Genomic DNA, 17,080 nt, shown 5'->3' with positions numbered 1-17,080 from the left:
ATTTGTAAATTTTTACTAAAATTTGTACATTTTTACTAAAATTTGTACATTTTTACTAAAATTTGTAAATTTTTACTAAAATTTGTAAATTTTTACTAAAATTTTCCACTGAAACTACACGGACAAGTTCATTATAGATAAAGATAATTGTAAGCAGCAAGAATGTTCAGTAAAGTCAGATGTACAAACACATCACAATCACCTAAACACAATTTTGTCATGAACTGTCTGCTTCCTTTGTTCACATATACCAAGGTGAGCGACACAGGCTCTTTAGAGCCTCTAGTTTAAGATTACAAAATGTTTTCAGTGAATTATTTTGTAATGAAAAAAATCAAATAATTCATAGTAAAAGAAATAGCAGTAAAAGCAACTTTATCAATACATGTATTTTCAAGTTAGAAAATCAGAGTGCTAGTTTTTCGACCACAAAACTTTGAAATGACAATGAAATTGCTTCAGATGTTAAAAAAAATTAAGTTGGGGAAAATGAAAAAAACAAAATGTATCCAGTGTAATTAAATGATATAGTTAACTCATTTCATTTGTTTACTGTTATTGGAGAAGAGATATATATAAATAGTTTAACTAATTTTTGAAGAAATATTTGTGATACTCATGCTTAAAATAAATTGCAATTTTGCAACCAAATATTTTAGACTTGATTAAATATTTAGAGTCTATCACAATTCTATGTATGATTTTAGGATATGACTGGATCCTGTTAGACAGTGTTTATATACAAAACATGGCCAATCAAGTTGAAAAACAAAAATGGCACAAGTTTTTCTCAAGGCTGGGTGTCACTGATTTCATCACTGTTAGACCTGTACAAGTAGAGCTGGATTCTGAATCAGTGGTATGTTTTTAAACTTTATATTATTAGCAGGGGACTTTTGGGTTGGAGTTTATTTTGATGAAAAATAATTATTTATTGAGTAACAACTCTTATAGATATTTGTGGTTCTCTTAAAATATTGAATTTAGTATAAAACATAAAAATCTTGATTAATTTACACTATTGGTAGCTCCAATTGATTTATTATTCCTTATTTGCTATATATTAATATTTGTAAACTTTTGTACTGAAATTTTGATATTTAGAAATGAACAAAAATGAAACTTAACTATTTTTCCAAAGTACTATTATGTACTATTCTTTAAATAACATGTACACGTCTAATGCATGCGTTGTCAATCTCTAGTTAGGGGTTAAATTGAAGTTCACATAAATACGGATTTAATGAGGTCGACTAATTCACTTGCAAGTGAATGAGTCATTATCAATGTTTCTTCGCTTAATTTGACAAAATTGAACCATTTTGGCGGCCAAAAGTGAATTATTATTTCTTTTTCATTATTGATTGAATAAAAAAAATCTTTTTCAAGATTTTTTATATATCTCGTAGCTAGTGCCCCTTTAACCATATCATTTTGTCATATCATACAATCAACACCTTTATTAATTAGTCCTTTGATGTCGATAGCTATGAATGCAATCAGCTGATTATTGACTATTATGTATTATAATTAGGTAAGCTGGTTTTTAGAGGAAGATGTTCATTTGCATTAAAACTAATTGCAAACTTTCTTACATTGAAATTTACTTTATTGAATTTATATTATAGAAAGAAAGTGCTTGGTCCTCTATAGAACAGTTGTACCCTGAAGACTTTACAGAGGGATGTGTTATAGAAGATTATAGCTGTGACGAAATAAGAGATCTACTGAAATCTAACAAGTGTCCTCAGAAATATGAACTTCAGATGAAGTCCCTTTGTGAATACTTGGATCAGGTCTGGGATACACAGTTTGTAAGGTACACAAAAACAAAACTAGTCAGAAAGGACAACAAACAAGAGAGGGATGTTGAATCCTCCTTCTGTATCTGGCTGAAAACTTGTGACTGGTTACCTGCCCTAGCAGTGAAGGCAGAAGTTACCAGTAATGATATCATTAAGTATACAGAAGAGATTTGTCGGATGAAACCATCAGTATTGTATTATCCATTTCCAGACATTGTGAAGTTGTTGTATTACACAGTGACATATGTCGATGTGAATTTCAACACTGATAAAAGTACATTTGCCAGATTTCTGGGTTTGAAATTTGAGGTGTCGTTAGATGATTTGATAAACAGTTTGAAAAAATGGGGTCAAAGGTCAGATGGTGATACCCCAGCAAAGTTTCCAACATCACATCAGCACATAATCTCATTTTACAATCATCTAAGTGAAAATCTGACAAAGAAACAGATTCAAGACCTTTTAGACAAGGAACCAGTTGTTTTTGTTCCAGTAACGACAAGAGGGTATGATAAAGGAGATTTATTCAAACAAAAATTTGATGTGGATGTTGCTGGTCAGATGCTTTGCCGACAGGAAGTGTGGTGGGAAGACAAAACCGGTTTATTCCAGAAATATCAGGAAATTTTGACAGAAATTCATGCAGACATTGGCAACAAGAAGATACTTTCAAGCTATGCAAAGTATTCTGTGTCATCAGGTCTGAAAGAATTTTTCAAAACTGGAAGAATTCAGATGTGTCCTGATGTTGAAGAATATGCAGAACTATTGGTTCATGTCGCCGGTGCACAAAATCGAGTGGAGGCTGAGACATTACAGGATGTGATGAAAATATTGTCAATGATTGGAGAACTTATGTTTATTGATGAAAATGATCCTGAGAAGGACACGAAGAAACTTGTCTGTGACAGTAAAAAGAAGAAAATATTAAATATCTTTAAAGGACAGAACATAATACCAACCAAAAGAAAAACATGGACATCTCTTGAAAATAAGCCTCTGATGGCTGATAGCAAGGAATATGAGACAATATTTGAGAATCATGAGAAAGTTCATTTTGTTCTGGTGGAGGAATATGAGCAGAGAAAGAAGTACTATCAGACAGAAGGTAAACGTGTCATTACATGCATTATAAGTTTGTCAAAGTATATATTTATTTATAATATAAGTATGGTGGCTCAGGTGTCTTCCTACATCTTTGATTTTGAATAATTAGAGTTTTTTATCTTTAAATATGGTGTTGTTTTCTTTTTATCATACAAAATTGAGTTTTCATGCATAATCTATACAATATCTGACAATTTTGCACAACCTGTAGCATGAATAAAAGCCCTATGACCAATACTTTTATTATATACTGAATCAAAAGTTTTCTTTAATTTCAGATGGATCTAAAAAGATATGAATAAAAACTTTTATATAATTTCAGGTGGATCTTACAAGATAAATAAAGAAGCAATGATGAGCGTAATCAGAATGTGTGAGATTGAAGACCTGAGTGCCATTGTTGAGGAACAGATCATTTTTGACATGTATATACCGTGTCCAAAGCTACAGGCTTACATGGTACAGTGTGTACCATTGTTACAGAAGTTCCTGTATAATAATTATGCCAGTGTCTATAACTATGGAAGTATATACCAGAATTTAATATCAGCTGGTATAGTGGAAACATTGGCCAAGCTTAGATGTGTTGAGGTACATATGTGATAGTCTGTCATATTAAAAAGGACAGAGTTTTGTATATCTGGTTGATTCATTTATTTATGTGGAAAAAACAATTGTAGATTCAGTTAAAATTTTATTTTTGTGAATACTTGGTTAAGAGGTTTTTCCCAAAACCATACAACCATACTGAAAACTTGTATTTTATTAAATATTTGAATTCACCTATATGTCCACAATCTTCAGGAAAACTTGTACCCCAGAAATAATAGAAATTAACAATGTAAGTTTATTCTACGAATAATACACTTTTCTATACATTGTTAGGTATACTCAGAGCCCTCAAGTTTAATAGTTCAAAAATAAAGTAATACTGTGAAGACATCCATGATAATAAAATAAACAGCTAAGAACTTATTTATGATTTTCTAGTCATAAACCTTTTTACAGTAAAATCACATAGCAATTGCATCAAAATATCCTTATTCATCAGTTAAAAAAAAGTATTGATACATTATCAAAAGTTAATAATTACATTAGATGTAAGTTTCATTATAATACGTTATTCTGATTGGCTAACATGTTATTCCCTAAACAATTGCATCAGACAATAACATTTATCATGCATGATGACACGAGGTCCCACAAAAAAGTGCACAGGTGAATTAAATAAAACTGGATAAAAATCGTGTTTTCATGATTTTAGCTAAAAAAAATGTAATTATAAGTATTGGATACTTCTTTTTGAAACTTTATAGGGTTGTAAAAGCGTTGACCGTGCGTACATTTTTAGAATGAAGCGCTTCCGCGCTTCATACAAAATGTACTTCGGTCAACACTTTTACCACCCAATAAATTTACAAAAAGAAGCATTCAATTCTTAATTAAAAGTACCATGTTAAAAGTTCAGGCTGTTCCAGAATTATATGTATGGTGGAGGATTTGTTAACCTCTGATTTTTCTATTATTGAATCTTTTGCATTACTTTTTACATTGCAGACAAACAAACTGGAAGTGAAATATTGGTTTAAACATGATCAAGACATTTATGCCATCAGACCAGAAAATTGCACATTGAAAAATGAAGAATTTATATTCCATAAAGATGCTGTAGAATCCTATGGTGAAATAAACAAGGTCATAGCAAGGGTATTCAGTAACAATGACAGTGGATGTTTCAGGGAATTAAGGTAATTTTAGTGATCAGTTATTTAATGTGACATACCTAGAGATGTGTTAAAAGTGAACTGAAATGTTGTGTATGAATAAAAGGAGATCTGTCATTTAGATAGAAAATTACAATACATATAAACAAAATTACATATCAGTTCAAAATACTGTCTTAAAAAATTAACGTATATAAAAATATGCCAATCGCTACATCATATTAAATCTAGTTAAGTTGTAAGTAAATTTGGTAAAGACATTATAATGCCATCAGTACAAAATTCCATTTAAGTTGTCAAAAAAACAACATTGAAGTATAAAAATATAACAAATAATTAGATACAAGATACAACAGTTTTAGTAAAAAGTTGCCTTGATATCCAGGGGTGGTTTTGTATTCATTAATCTTCCAGAACAGACCATTTCTTCTCTCATTACAATTGGATTTATTGAAAAAGGAGAGATTTTGTTACTTACTTGACACATTTTTTTTTCCTCTAATAAAGAGGAGATAATTAAGAAATTAAAATATTAAACTTGTGACTTTAACTTAGGTTGGTCACATTTTATTAAATGTATTTAATTTCAGAAACTTCTATTCCTTACTGCAAATGATCTGAAAGATATACCAATATGTTTATAATAAAAAGCAAACCTATTTTTCTTGTAGAAATTTTCTGACTGATGTACACAGCTGTATATTAGGACAAACACGTGAAACTATAGACCGATGTCTGAATAGGTACAATGCTAGATATATGCCTGACGGAGAAGTTGTTTGGTCTGTTCCTCCTCCATTGTTACCAGAACCTGAACCCGAGCCTGAACCAGAACCAGAGCCTGAACATGTTGGTATGTAACACCCCTCCCCCCCCCAAAAAAAATAAAATAGCAAGACACTTCAGGGAGAGCTGAGCATGTTCAAAAGCTGTACAAAAGTGGTTTAGGAATATAAGATAATGCTGCTAACTTTCTGAAAATACATTAACCTAGAGCATAAACAAATAAAACATATGAAACCTTGTAAGGGCTAATGAGACAACTCGCAATATAAGTCACAATTTGTAAGCAATTATAGCCTTTAACACATAGACTTGGCTCACACCAAACAGCAAGCTATAAAGGGTCCACCAAAATAAATAGTGTAAAACACTTCAAACACTTAACAGGAATTATAAAAAAAAAATGAGAAACTAAATAGGAAAAAGAGAAACATTTATGAACCACAACAAGAAATGACAACCACTGAACAACCGGCTCCTTCTGTAGAAAAATCTTTCCTTTTTCTATTAGAACAATTTGACTTATATTGCCTCTAATTTTGTTTCCTTTTTAGCTCACCGAGCCCGAAGGGCCAAGTGAGCTTTTCTCATCACTTGGCATCCGGCGTCTGGCGTCCGTCGTCCGGCGTTAACTTTTACAAAAATCTTCTCCTCTGAAACTACTGGCCAAATTAAACCAAACTTGGCCACAATCATCATTGATGTATCTAGTTTAAAATTTGTGTTTTTTGACCCGTTTATCAGGTCAAGATCTACCTGCCATGAAATTTTCAGATGAATCAGACAACCCATTGTTGGGTTGTTGCCCCTAAATTGGTAATTTTAAAGAAATTTTACTGTTTTTGGTTATTATCTTGTATATTAATATAGATGGAGATAAACTGTAAACAGCAATAATGTTCATCAAAGTACGATTTACAAATAAGTCAACATGACCAAAATGGTCAGTTGAACCCTTTAGGAGTTATTGCCCTTTATGGTCAATTTTTAACCATTTTTCGTAAATCTTAGTTAACTTTTACAAAAATCTTCTTCTCTGAAACTACTGGGCCAAATTTTATCAAATATAGCCAGAATCATTATTAGGCTATCTAGTTTAAAATTTGTGTTTTGTGACCAGGCAAACCAACCAAGATGGCTGCTACGTCTAAAAATAGAACATAGGGGTAAAATGCAGTTTTTGGCTTATAACTCAGAAACCAAAGCATTAAGACCAAATCTGTCATGGGGTAAATTTGTTTAATAGGTCAAGATCTATCTGCCCTGAAATTTTCAGATGAATCAGACAACCCATTGTTGGGTTGCTGCCCCTAAATTGGTAATTTTAAGGAAATTTTACTGTTTTTGGTTATTATCTTGAATATTATAGATAGAGATAAACTGTAAACAGCAATAATGTACAGCAATTTAAGACTCAAAAATAAGTCAAAATGACCAAAATGGTCAATTGACCCCCTAAGAAGTTATTGTCCTTTACAATCAATTTTTAACAATTTTCATAAAATTTGTAAATTTTTACTAACATTTTCCACTGAAACTACTCGGACTAGTTCATTATAGATAGAGATAATTGTAAGCAGCAAGAATGTTCAGTAAAGTGAGATGTACAAACTCATCACAATCACCTAAACACAATTTTGTCATGAACTGTCTCTTCCTTTGTTAAATTCACATATATACCAAGGTGAGCGACACAGGCTCTTGAGAGCCTCTAGTTTGTTGTTGACATTAATCATTTAAATTAATTGCAGCTGAAGTACATCTGGAAGAAGGCGACATTAAGGATAAAGAATGTGGAGAGCAAAAAGTAAACAAGCGGAAGGAACAAGATCCTAACCAAATGAGGGCTTGGCCACCAATGTCTGACGGGAAAACTCATCCTCCTAGACCAAAAAGTAGGGTTTGAGTATAGTGTGCAGTAATAAAAAAAACATATTTAAAGTAGGCTGGTTGAACTTTTATGTGAAAGCATGAAAATAAAAAAAAATCTTTAAAAACACTTTATTATAGCTGATTCTTGAGTATTGTTTAAGAAATAATTCAGGGGGGCTTTAATATATCGTGATTTTACCACGGGTTGGCCCTTTATGACAGATATTTTACCCTGAGCTATAGCGAGGGGTAAAATATCAACATAAACAGACAACCCATGGTATGCTCAGGGTAATATATCCGTCATATAGAGCCAACCCGTGGTAAAATCACGATAACTTCTATTCTAATAGGACAATTACTGCAATTGTTTTGGATTGAAGCACTCTAGGTGAAGGCATTATTTGCCGTTCCCATGAATAAACGCACCATTAAATTTACGTAAAAGAACGGAGCAAACTGAATAAGTGACATGCTTAAACTATTTAAAATAACATATTTAGATAGGTGTGGATGAATCTAAATGATAATTTTAATTAAATGTTTCATATGTATACAAAAATGGCTTATATAACACACTTTAGCATAGTTTGTTTACGTTTCATTGAAGTGATGATTTTCAGTTTCAGAAAGGTGTATTTTCCCGTAAAATGCTTACGTTCTATGATGTCGGGTAGCTTATTCATAGAAAAGCATATGATGTGGCAGTACAATTGGAACAGCCCAAACAATAGATTCATATTTTACCATAGGTGTGACCTCAATTGTTTGTAGGACGACATCATGTGAGAATGTTTATTAATTCTACCAATACAACAACATGATTACTGTTTCTATAGACAAAAAACATAGAAAGTAAAACAGTTTTAAATATAGTTTTCTATGCAAGAACTTGTACAAATTAGACTGAAATATTCATAAATATGATTTTTAGTACCAGTATATATGTAAATTAATTAAACCTTGTTTGTTTATTCAGTGAACATGATGAATAGAGAGAACAAAGAATCCAAAGTATGGCCTCCTCCACGAGCTCCAGATTATATGAAATCAGTGAAAGACTTACCCTCTGGTGTTAGAGTAATGGAGGACGTACCAGAAGGAGACCAAACATCATCAGAATTTGGTACTCAGATTTATAGGAGACCTGGTGAAGCACAATATGGTATAACACTTTTTTAGTCATATTTATCATATAAAAAGATAAATCTTGAAAAAGATTGTACACTCAATGACTTTAAATAACAACAATTAAGTACTGGAATACCAGGAAAGAATCATTTTGCATCATTTGAAAACAAGATACAGTATTAAAAAAAAAAAAACATTGAGCTATTTTTATTAAGAAATTTATATGATTTTTTTTTAAACTTAGACAGTATTTTAATGTAAAGTTCTCTATGTGAATGACATTCCTCAATGGGGTTTTTTTCAGGAGAAAGTGAGCATCAAGAATATGAAGGTCAGATGCCAGTTTCAGCCGTTGGTAGGTCCTCATTTCTATTTCAAGATGGAGATCAACCTATACCTTTCCTGGAGGAAATTACACCAAACATGGACCAAGATGGTGGTCAGACTATACATCCACAGGGTGATGGTCAACATCCTTCAACCTCATATCAAGGCATTGTTCCCCTCGGTGAACATGCTGGTAGCCATGGAAACATGGGAGATAACCAAAACAAACAACATCAAGAGGGTGCATATTACTCCACCCCTCGAAGAGATGGAAGTGTTCTAATACCTGAACAAGATGGCAGTTCTTTAGGAAAGAGGCGTCGTGCAGAGTCTGGAGGTAGTGATTCCTCCCAGAACCAACCATCTGCAAAGAAGCCTGATCTTAGGCTAGGTAATTGCTTGGCTTATTAGCATATTTCTTTCTCACTTGTTTTAAATATGTATAGAAATAGCTTGTTGTATAAATTTTTATCAATCTGGTAAAATATCATATCAGGATTGATGTACGATAAAAATCTGCAATTTTATTAACTAAAATTAAATTTTACAGAAATAAAATTGTAAATAAACTTTATTTGCTGAATACTTTTTTTTAGAAAACAGCTCACTAATTATATTTTAAAAACTATGCAGACAAATAACAATATCATATGCTGAATTTATTGCCATGCCTTACCATAGCACTATTTACTCTAAATATGTCCTGTGCAACTAGATGTAAAACAAATGATATTTCAGCAAGACAAAATTATGTTTTTATGCCTCACCTATGATAGTAAAGGGGCATTATGTTTTCTGGTCTGTGCGTCCGTTCGTCCTTCTGTTCGTTCGTCCGTCTGTCTGTCCCGCTTCAGGTTAAAGTTTTTGGTCAAGGTAGTCTTTGATGAAGCTGAAGTCCAATCAACTTGAAACTAAGTACACATGTTCCCTATGGTATGATCTTTCTAATTTTATTGCGAAATTAGAATTTTTACCTAATTTCACGGTCCATTGAACATGGAAAATGATAGTGCAAGTGGGGCATCTGTGTACTTTGGGCACATTCTTGTTTTTATTTGTATGATAGAGCTACTAATACATTACATTTGCTGCGTCAAAATATGCTTATACTTTAGTAAAAATATGGAATAATCATTACAGACAAGATGATATAAAAGTCCTATTCTTTGGTAAAAATGAATTAAATTAAGAGAAAATTACATATCAACATCAGTAAAATAAATGAATACATTTTGTTTTAGGTATGCCAGTATGGGAGCAAGAACTAGGAGAATATGAAGAAGAAGAACTAGCGACTAGTACTGGATTGAAATTGCCAACTAGTTTGTTGATGCCCAGTAGTGAAAAGACCTCTGACATGCCAGAGATTGGTAGGTTAGGAGAACTTACAGTGTATCAGTATTTACTTAATGAAATGGACCAGAATCCTACCGTAACATTTGTGAACTGGTGCAATGAAGATGAGGAGCTGGGTCAACCATATGACTTTGAAGTAGGCGTAGTGACTGAAGACCAGGAATTTACTGTTTACATTGAAGTTAAAAGTACGCTATCTAGTACAAAGGAAATTTTTGAAATCTCATATCCCCAGATCAAGTTTGCCCAAGAGAACAAAGACAAATTCCATGTATATAGAATCTTCAATGCAGATAATCCTGATAAAGTGAGATTGGTCCGTATACAGAACTTAGCAGAGAAAATCAATGCCAAGCAAGTCAGGCTATGTTTGTTGATATAAATTAGCAAGTGTTTGTTGATATAAATCAGCGATTGTTTGACAAACATGTTCAGTATTGTTGTGTAAAGATGCCATGTTTTTTGTAAAATAAATGAATCATTCTACATAGTTACATGCATGAAATTTTCATAAGTATCCTCAGCACATATATAGTGTAGACTGAGTGTAATTGTTGGTCATAGTATTGTTGTTAAGATATATCTGTTAATTTTTTTATTAGCTCACCTGGCCCGAAGGGCCAAGTGAGCTTTTCCCATCACTTTGCGTCCTGCGTCGTTGTCAACTTTTACAAAAATCTTCTCCTCTGAAACTACTGGGCCAAATCAAACCAAACTTGGCCACAATCATCATAGGGGTATCTAGTTCAAAAAATGTGTGGCGTGACCCGGTCAACCAACCAAGATGGCCGCCAGGGCTAAAAATAGAACATAGGGGTAAAATGCAGTTTTTGGCTTATAAATCAAAAACCAAAACCTTTTGAGGAAATTTGACATGAGATAAAAATGTTTATCAGGTCAAGATCTATCTGCCCTGAAATTTTCAGATGAATCAGTCAATTGGTTGTTGGGTTGCTGCTCCTGAATTGGTAATTTTAAGGAAATTTTGCTGTTTTTGGTTTTTATCTTGAATATTATTATAGATAGAGATAAACTGTAAACAGCAATAATGTTCAACAAAGTATTATCTACAAATAAGTCAACATGACCGAAATTGTCAGTTGACCCGTTTAGGAGTTATTGCCCTTTATAGTCAATTTTTAACCATTTTTTCGTAAATCTTAGTTATCTTTACAAAAATCTTCTCCTCTGAAACTACTGGGCCAAATTAATCCAAACTTGGCAACAATCATCTTTGGGGTATCTAGTTTTAAAAATGTGTGGCGTGACCAGGTCAACCAACCAAGATGGCCACAAAGGCTAAAAATAGAACATAGGGGTAAAATGCAGTTTTTGGCTTATAACTCAAAACCAAAGCATTTAGAGCAATCTGACTTGGGGTGAATTTGTTTATCAGATCAATATCTATCTGCCCTGTAATTGGAAGATGAATCTGACAACCTGTTGTTGGGTTGCTGCCCGTGAATCGGTAATTTTAAGGAAATTTTGCTGTTTTTGGTTATCATCTTGAATATTATTATAGATAAAGATAAACTGTAAACAGCAATAATGTTCAGCAAAGTAGGATCTATAAATAAGTCAACATGACCAAAATGGTCAATTGACCCCCTAAGGAGTTATTGTCCTTTATAGTCAATTTTTAACAATTTTCATAAAATTTGTAAATTTTTAATTAACATTTCCACTGATACTACTGGGCCAATTTCATTATAGATAGAGATAATTGTAAGCAGCAAGACTGTTTAGTAAAGTAAGATTTAAAAACACATCACCATCAACAAAACACAATTTTGTCATGAATTCATCTGCTTCCTTTGTTTAATATTCACATATACCAAGGTGAGCGACACAGGCTCTTTAGAGCCTCTAGTTTGAATAATTTATGATCATCCTAGATATTTTTTCCTTAAAAAACTTGTTGAGACAGCTTCAATGTCATTTTCAGCTTAACTTACACAAGCAAGCAGTCAGGCTGTTGTTTACAAGAGGGTTTAGTCATTAGTCAACTAGTTTCCTTCAACACTTGTTAATTATTATTTTATCATTAATGGATATTGATTGATATGACTTTTATGACTATTCAAAAGAATACAGGAATATAAGCAGCTAATTTGTCACACTACATAGAATAATAAAGTTTTTCTAAACATACGATTTTTTTTCATCAAAATCAATGTTGTTACATTATCATTTATTAGAAACATCTTTTTTTATATATCTTTTTAAAGTTTGTTAAGTGCATATGTCACTCTATACACTTTTATATTTAGTGTTTGTTGTAAATAACTTTGTATTCTCTGCCCACTGTCTTGCCTGCAATGAGACAAAGAAAACCTATATGATTTACACTAAAATACGATTTTAATTTTTGTGATATTGAAAACTAAATCCTGTTTAATTTATATAAAAAAGTTCAAAATGTGAGTTTAAATTATTGCGATTATAACCCTGTCACAATTTGAGCAAAAATAAAAACATCGCAATAATTTCTGAATTTACAGTAAATAGATCTTCATAGCTTAAAAGAATATATATGCATGATATATAGAATTCTACATTTTTTTGAAACATTTTAAAATTCTAAAATAATATTTATGATTGACAACCTCTGTTACCAATTTTCAGTAAGTAGGGAAACTGTGTGACATTTCTCCATTTTGGACTACTAGCTTCAAATTTGTTTCGCTTTCTGAGCTAGTGTCCATGATTCAGAAACACCATAAGACCTGCAAGTGAATTTTTAGTAGCAGATTGATATCCAATGAGCTAGAATAATGGCAGACAAAGGTATGAAAAAACCTTTAGATGCTGATGCTTTTAGGATTCAATGGTTGGCAATATAGCTAGTTATTTACCAACCTTAAACATGGAACAGAAAGTTTTTGTTTGAAATGAAATAATCAGGAAATTTGGAAAACAAAATTTAGTAAAGAAGATCTGGCCAGGAGTCAGGACCAATTTGAGGGCTGGTGAGGTAAAACATGGATCAGTTAATTTTTAATTGGCCTTTTGTGGTTTGTGATTATTCTGTGGTTGTAGTTGATTTTTCTTTAAGAAACCTGAATGAAATTGGACAAAAAATGTAACAGAAGGTTCTGAATGATCAAGAAAGTATCAAGGTGAAAAGATTTTTTTCTAGTATTTTTTCATGATAAATGCAAATAGTGTTATGCAACTAACATATGTTACCAAACCTTCATAGTATTTTATTAAGCATGAACAGAAGCTTCTTTGTGATCAAGATATAGCATCTTGAGAAAAGCTAACTTTTTGGTATTTTTCCACATTTTTCTGTCAGATTACATTACACAGATAGAAGTAATTGCAGGTGAGACACTTGGTCATGTGAAACCCTTTTATATATTTTGTAATGACATTATGAATTGTTGTTTATTACTGTAATGTTTATTGATGGATACTTGTTTTGTTTAATAAACGAAATTTATCAATCTTTATTTTATCTTGCAACTCCATGCATCAAGTTTATTACAGTATAATGCAGAGCTGTTTTATGTTTTCTATTATTTTGGTTGATTTATCTCATCTCTAATTTCAACACTAGAGATAAAAGGTGAATTAAACTATATTTTATGTGACAGTCAGACACTTGTGGTATTTGTCAAAAGTTCATCATATTACTAAAAATAACAAGATTTCAGCGTGTAGGTCATATGGTCATAAGGGTCAGTTATTCATTGTATTTTTGCCATTGCACAGTTAGAGCTTGTCTATAGTGGAAGACTGTATGGTGACCTCCTAAAGTCTTGGTTTTTCAAGAAAGTTAAGCTTTTGCCATCACTTGGCATCCTTCATCCCTTGTCCCTCTGCTGTAAACTATTTCAAACATCTTCTCTTAAACTAGAGAAGCAATTCCATCCAAACGTAAGCTTAATGCTTCTCAGGGTATCTAGAATAAATTTTCTGTTTTATCAAAAAACATGGCCAACATAGCTTAACATAGAACATAGGGGTAAAATGGAAATCAGACAAGAAGTTAAAGTTTTCATTAAGTCCAGGTCTACATGCCCTGAAAACTTTCTTTAAATAATCTTCTCATTTGAAACTGCTGAATAAATTTCAGCCAAACCATGGCTGAATGAGTTTCAGAGCATGTAGTATTTTATTTCCTGGTACGTCAAGAAACATAGCCACTAAGGTTAAAATGGAACATAGGGGGCAAAATGCATTTTTTTTTGCTTTTGAAGAAAATATGAGGGATTCAAAGAACACTTAAATTGTATTTTTTAAGCCACTCATTAATATATATTATAAGCAAAAATAATCAATGATGAAAGATATAAGCAACAAATTAATGATGAGTGATTTAAGCTCTTGAGAGCCATTTGTTTTAGTTGCTTCTCCACTAAGCTTGTGGGACTAAAGAGGAAGAGCAAAGACTGGTCAGAATCTAGTTGGAATATTCTTTTCAGGTCCATGCATTTCAACCTGATTTAGCCTGTTGGCCTCATTCAAAGCAGGATTCATATTCAATTACATATATCTGTTATTGTCCTGGTATGCTTGTCATTGGACATCAAACACATTCATCAACATACATTAACATGTACTTATCTTGGTTTGTCTGTAATACTTGCTACTGACATCAAACACATCCAACACCACTCATTAACATGCACTTGTCTTTATTTGATTGTAATACTTGCCACTGGACATCAAACTTATCCAACACATATTAAAATGTAGTTGTCTTGACATGCTTGTAAAACTTTCCACTGGACATGAAAATCTATCATTGCACATTTACATGTACTTGCCTTGATTTGCTTGTTATACTTGCTACTGGAGATTAAACCCACCCATCAACAAACATTATCATATACTTCTCTTGACATGCTTGCCACTAGCCCTCCAAAATAAATTCATCAACACTCATTAACATGCACTTGTCTTTATTTGCATGTAATACTTGCTAATGGACATCAAACACATCCATCAACACACATTAATATGTTCTTGTCTTGATATGCTTGTAATACTTGCCAGTGGACATCAAACACATCCATCAACACACATTAACATGTACTTGTCTTGATATCCTTGTAATACTTGCTACTGGACATCAAACAACTCCATCAACACACATTTTAACATGTACTTGTCTTGATATGCTTGTAATACTTGCCAGTGGACATCAAACACATCCATCAACACACATTAACATGTACTTGTCTTGATATCCTTGTAATACTTGCTACTGGACATCAAACAACTCCATCAACACACATTAACATGTTCTTGTCTTGATATGCTTGTAATACTTGCCAGTGGACATCAAACACATCCATCAACACACATTAACATGTACTTGTCTTGATATCCTTGTAATACTTGCTACTGGACATCAAACAACTCCATCAACACATTTTAACATGTACTTGTCTTGATATGCTTGTAATACTTGCCAGTGGACATCAAACACATCCATCAACACACATTAACATGTACTTGTCTTAATATGCTTATAATACTTGACACTGGACATTAAATATCAATCAACTCACATTAATATGTACTTGCCTGGATAACCTTGTAATACTTGCTACTGGATATAAAAAAAAACAATCAACATATTAGTATATACTTGTCTTGAAATGCTTGCCACTGGACATTTAACATCCATCAACGTACATTAACAAATACTTGTCTTGATTTGCTTGAAGTACTTGCTACAAACATCAAACATATCCATCAATATATTTTAACATGCACTTGTCTTGATATTCTTGACATGCTTGCCGCTGGACATCAAAAACAAATAGCACTTTATACATCATTATAGAATTCCATCAAGTACATGTTTATACCATAGCACTAAGTACATCAGTATAGAAATCCACCAAATACATATTAATAGCATAGCACTAAGTACATTCATATACTATAGCCTACTTATAGCTGAGAACTAGGGACATTTTTATAGTTAAGCACTAGGTACATTTATAAAGCATTCCACTAATCACATTATTATAGCAATACAGTTGGTATCTTTTTAAAGCATAACACAAAGCACATTAGTAAAGCATTCCACTAAGTACGGTATTATAGCATAGCACTAAGTACATTATTATAGCAATAATTTTATCCACTATTATAGCATACTAGCATTAAATACAGATTTATAGCATTCCATAAGTGCATTCTGATAGCATTATGCTACGAACATCATTAAAGCACAGAATTGGTTCATTTCTTATAGCATAGCATTCCACTAAGCACTAATTCAGATGTTTAAGAAGCACTACCCTTTCTCAATCAGATGTAGAAGAGACTGTATAAATCATCTGTGTTAGCGAAGCTGGACCCTTACTCATTCACATGTATATGAGACAGCTTGGGTTCTCAATCAGATGCAAAAGAGACAAGCTTTGGTTCTCTTCCAGAAAGAGAAGATGTACCCTTATCCTTTCACATAAAGATTACCATGTATCAGTCCTCAATTATATATATGAGAAATTGTATTGTAACTCAATCATGTAAAATGAGATACTAAACGTATCAGACGTATATTAGCATGTAAAGTTTTCCACATATTACATTCCTATAGCATAGCACTAGGTACATTATAATAGGATAAAACTATGTCCATTCTTATAGAATATCACTGGATACATTATTATAACATGGTGCTATGTCCTTTCTTTTAGCATAGCACTAAGTACATCATTAAAGTATTCCACTATGTATAGTTACGTTTATAGCATAGCACTAAGTACATTCATATAGCAAAGAAATAGGTCAATTTTTATAGCATATCACTAGATACATGGTTATAACATGGTGCTATGTCCTTTCTTATAGCATAGCACTAAGAACATAATCATTCTGAACTAGTTCGTGTCTTAGTTGAAACATGTTTTTTTAAAGTGGATTGGGAAACAAGTTTTGCAACTTATATTATTCTCTTTATTTCCTCTTTGCGAGTGCGAGGGCTGCCTTGAAGCGGCATTAGCCTGC

General features: G+C 32.3%; 1 protein-coding gene across 1 annotated transcript in view; it reads left to right on the top strand.

Annotated features, from left to right (window-relative positions):
• LOC134721834 (uncharacterized) overlaps nucleotides 1–13,560 on the top strand; it is a 40,149-nt gene extending 26,589 nt beyond the window's left edge. Inside the window, exons 25-33 of the mRNA XM_063585084.1 lie at nucleotides 708–859; nucleotides 1,629–2,913; nucleotides 3,235–3,503; nucleotides 4,470–4,660; nucleotides 5,308–5,489; nucleotides 7,171–7,314; nucleotides 8,271–8,456; nucleotides 8,727–9,140; nucleotides 9,991–13,560. Coding sequence (XP_063441154.1) covers nucleotides 708–859; nucleotides 1,629–2,913; nucleotides 3,235–3,503; nucleotides 4,470–4,660; nucleotides 5,308–5,489; nucleotides 7,171–7,314; nucleotides 8,271–8,456; nucleotides 8,727–9,140; nucleotides 9,991–10,487 — 3,320 coding nt within the window. The 3' untranslated portion in view covers nucleotides 10,488–13,560. The remainder of the gene's footprint in view (nucleotides 1–707; nucleotides 860–1,628; nucleotides 2,914–3,234; nucleotides 3,504–4,469; nucleotides 4,661–5,307; nucleotides 5,490–7,170; nucleotides 7,315–8,270; nucleotides 8,457–8,726; nucleotides 9,141–9,990) is intronic.
• The last annotated feature ends 3,520 nt before the right edge of the window (nucleotides 13,561–17,080 follow it).

The sequence above is a fragment of the Mytilus trossulus genome, chromosome 6 (assembly GCF_036588685.1).
Source record: "Mytilus trossulus isolate FHL-02 chromosome 6, PNRI_Mtr1.1.1.hap1, whole genome shotgun sequence".
In the NCBI taxonomy this organism is placed as follows: Eukaryota; Metazoa; Mollusca; class Bivalvia; order Mytilida; family Mytilidae; genus Mytilus; species Mytilus trossulus.
The sequence above is the reverse complement of the archived record's forward strand: the minus strand, read 5'-3'. Positions and strand labels throughout refer to the sequence as shown.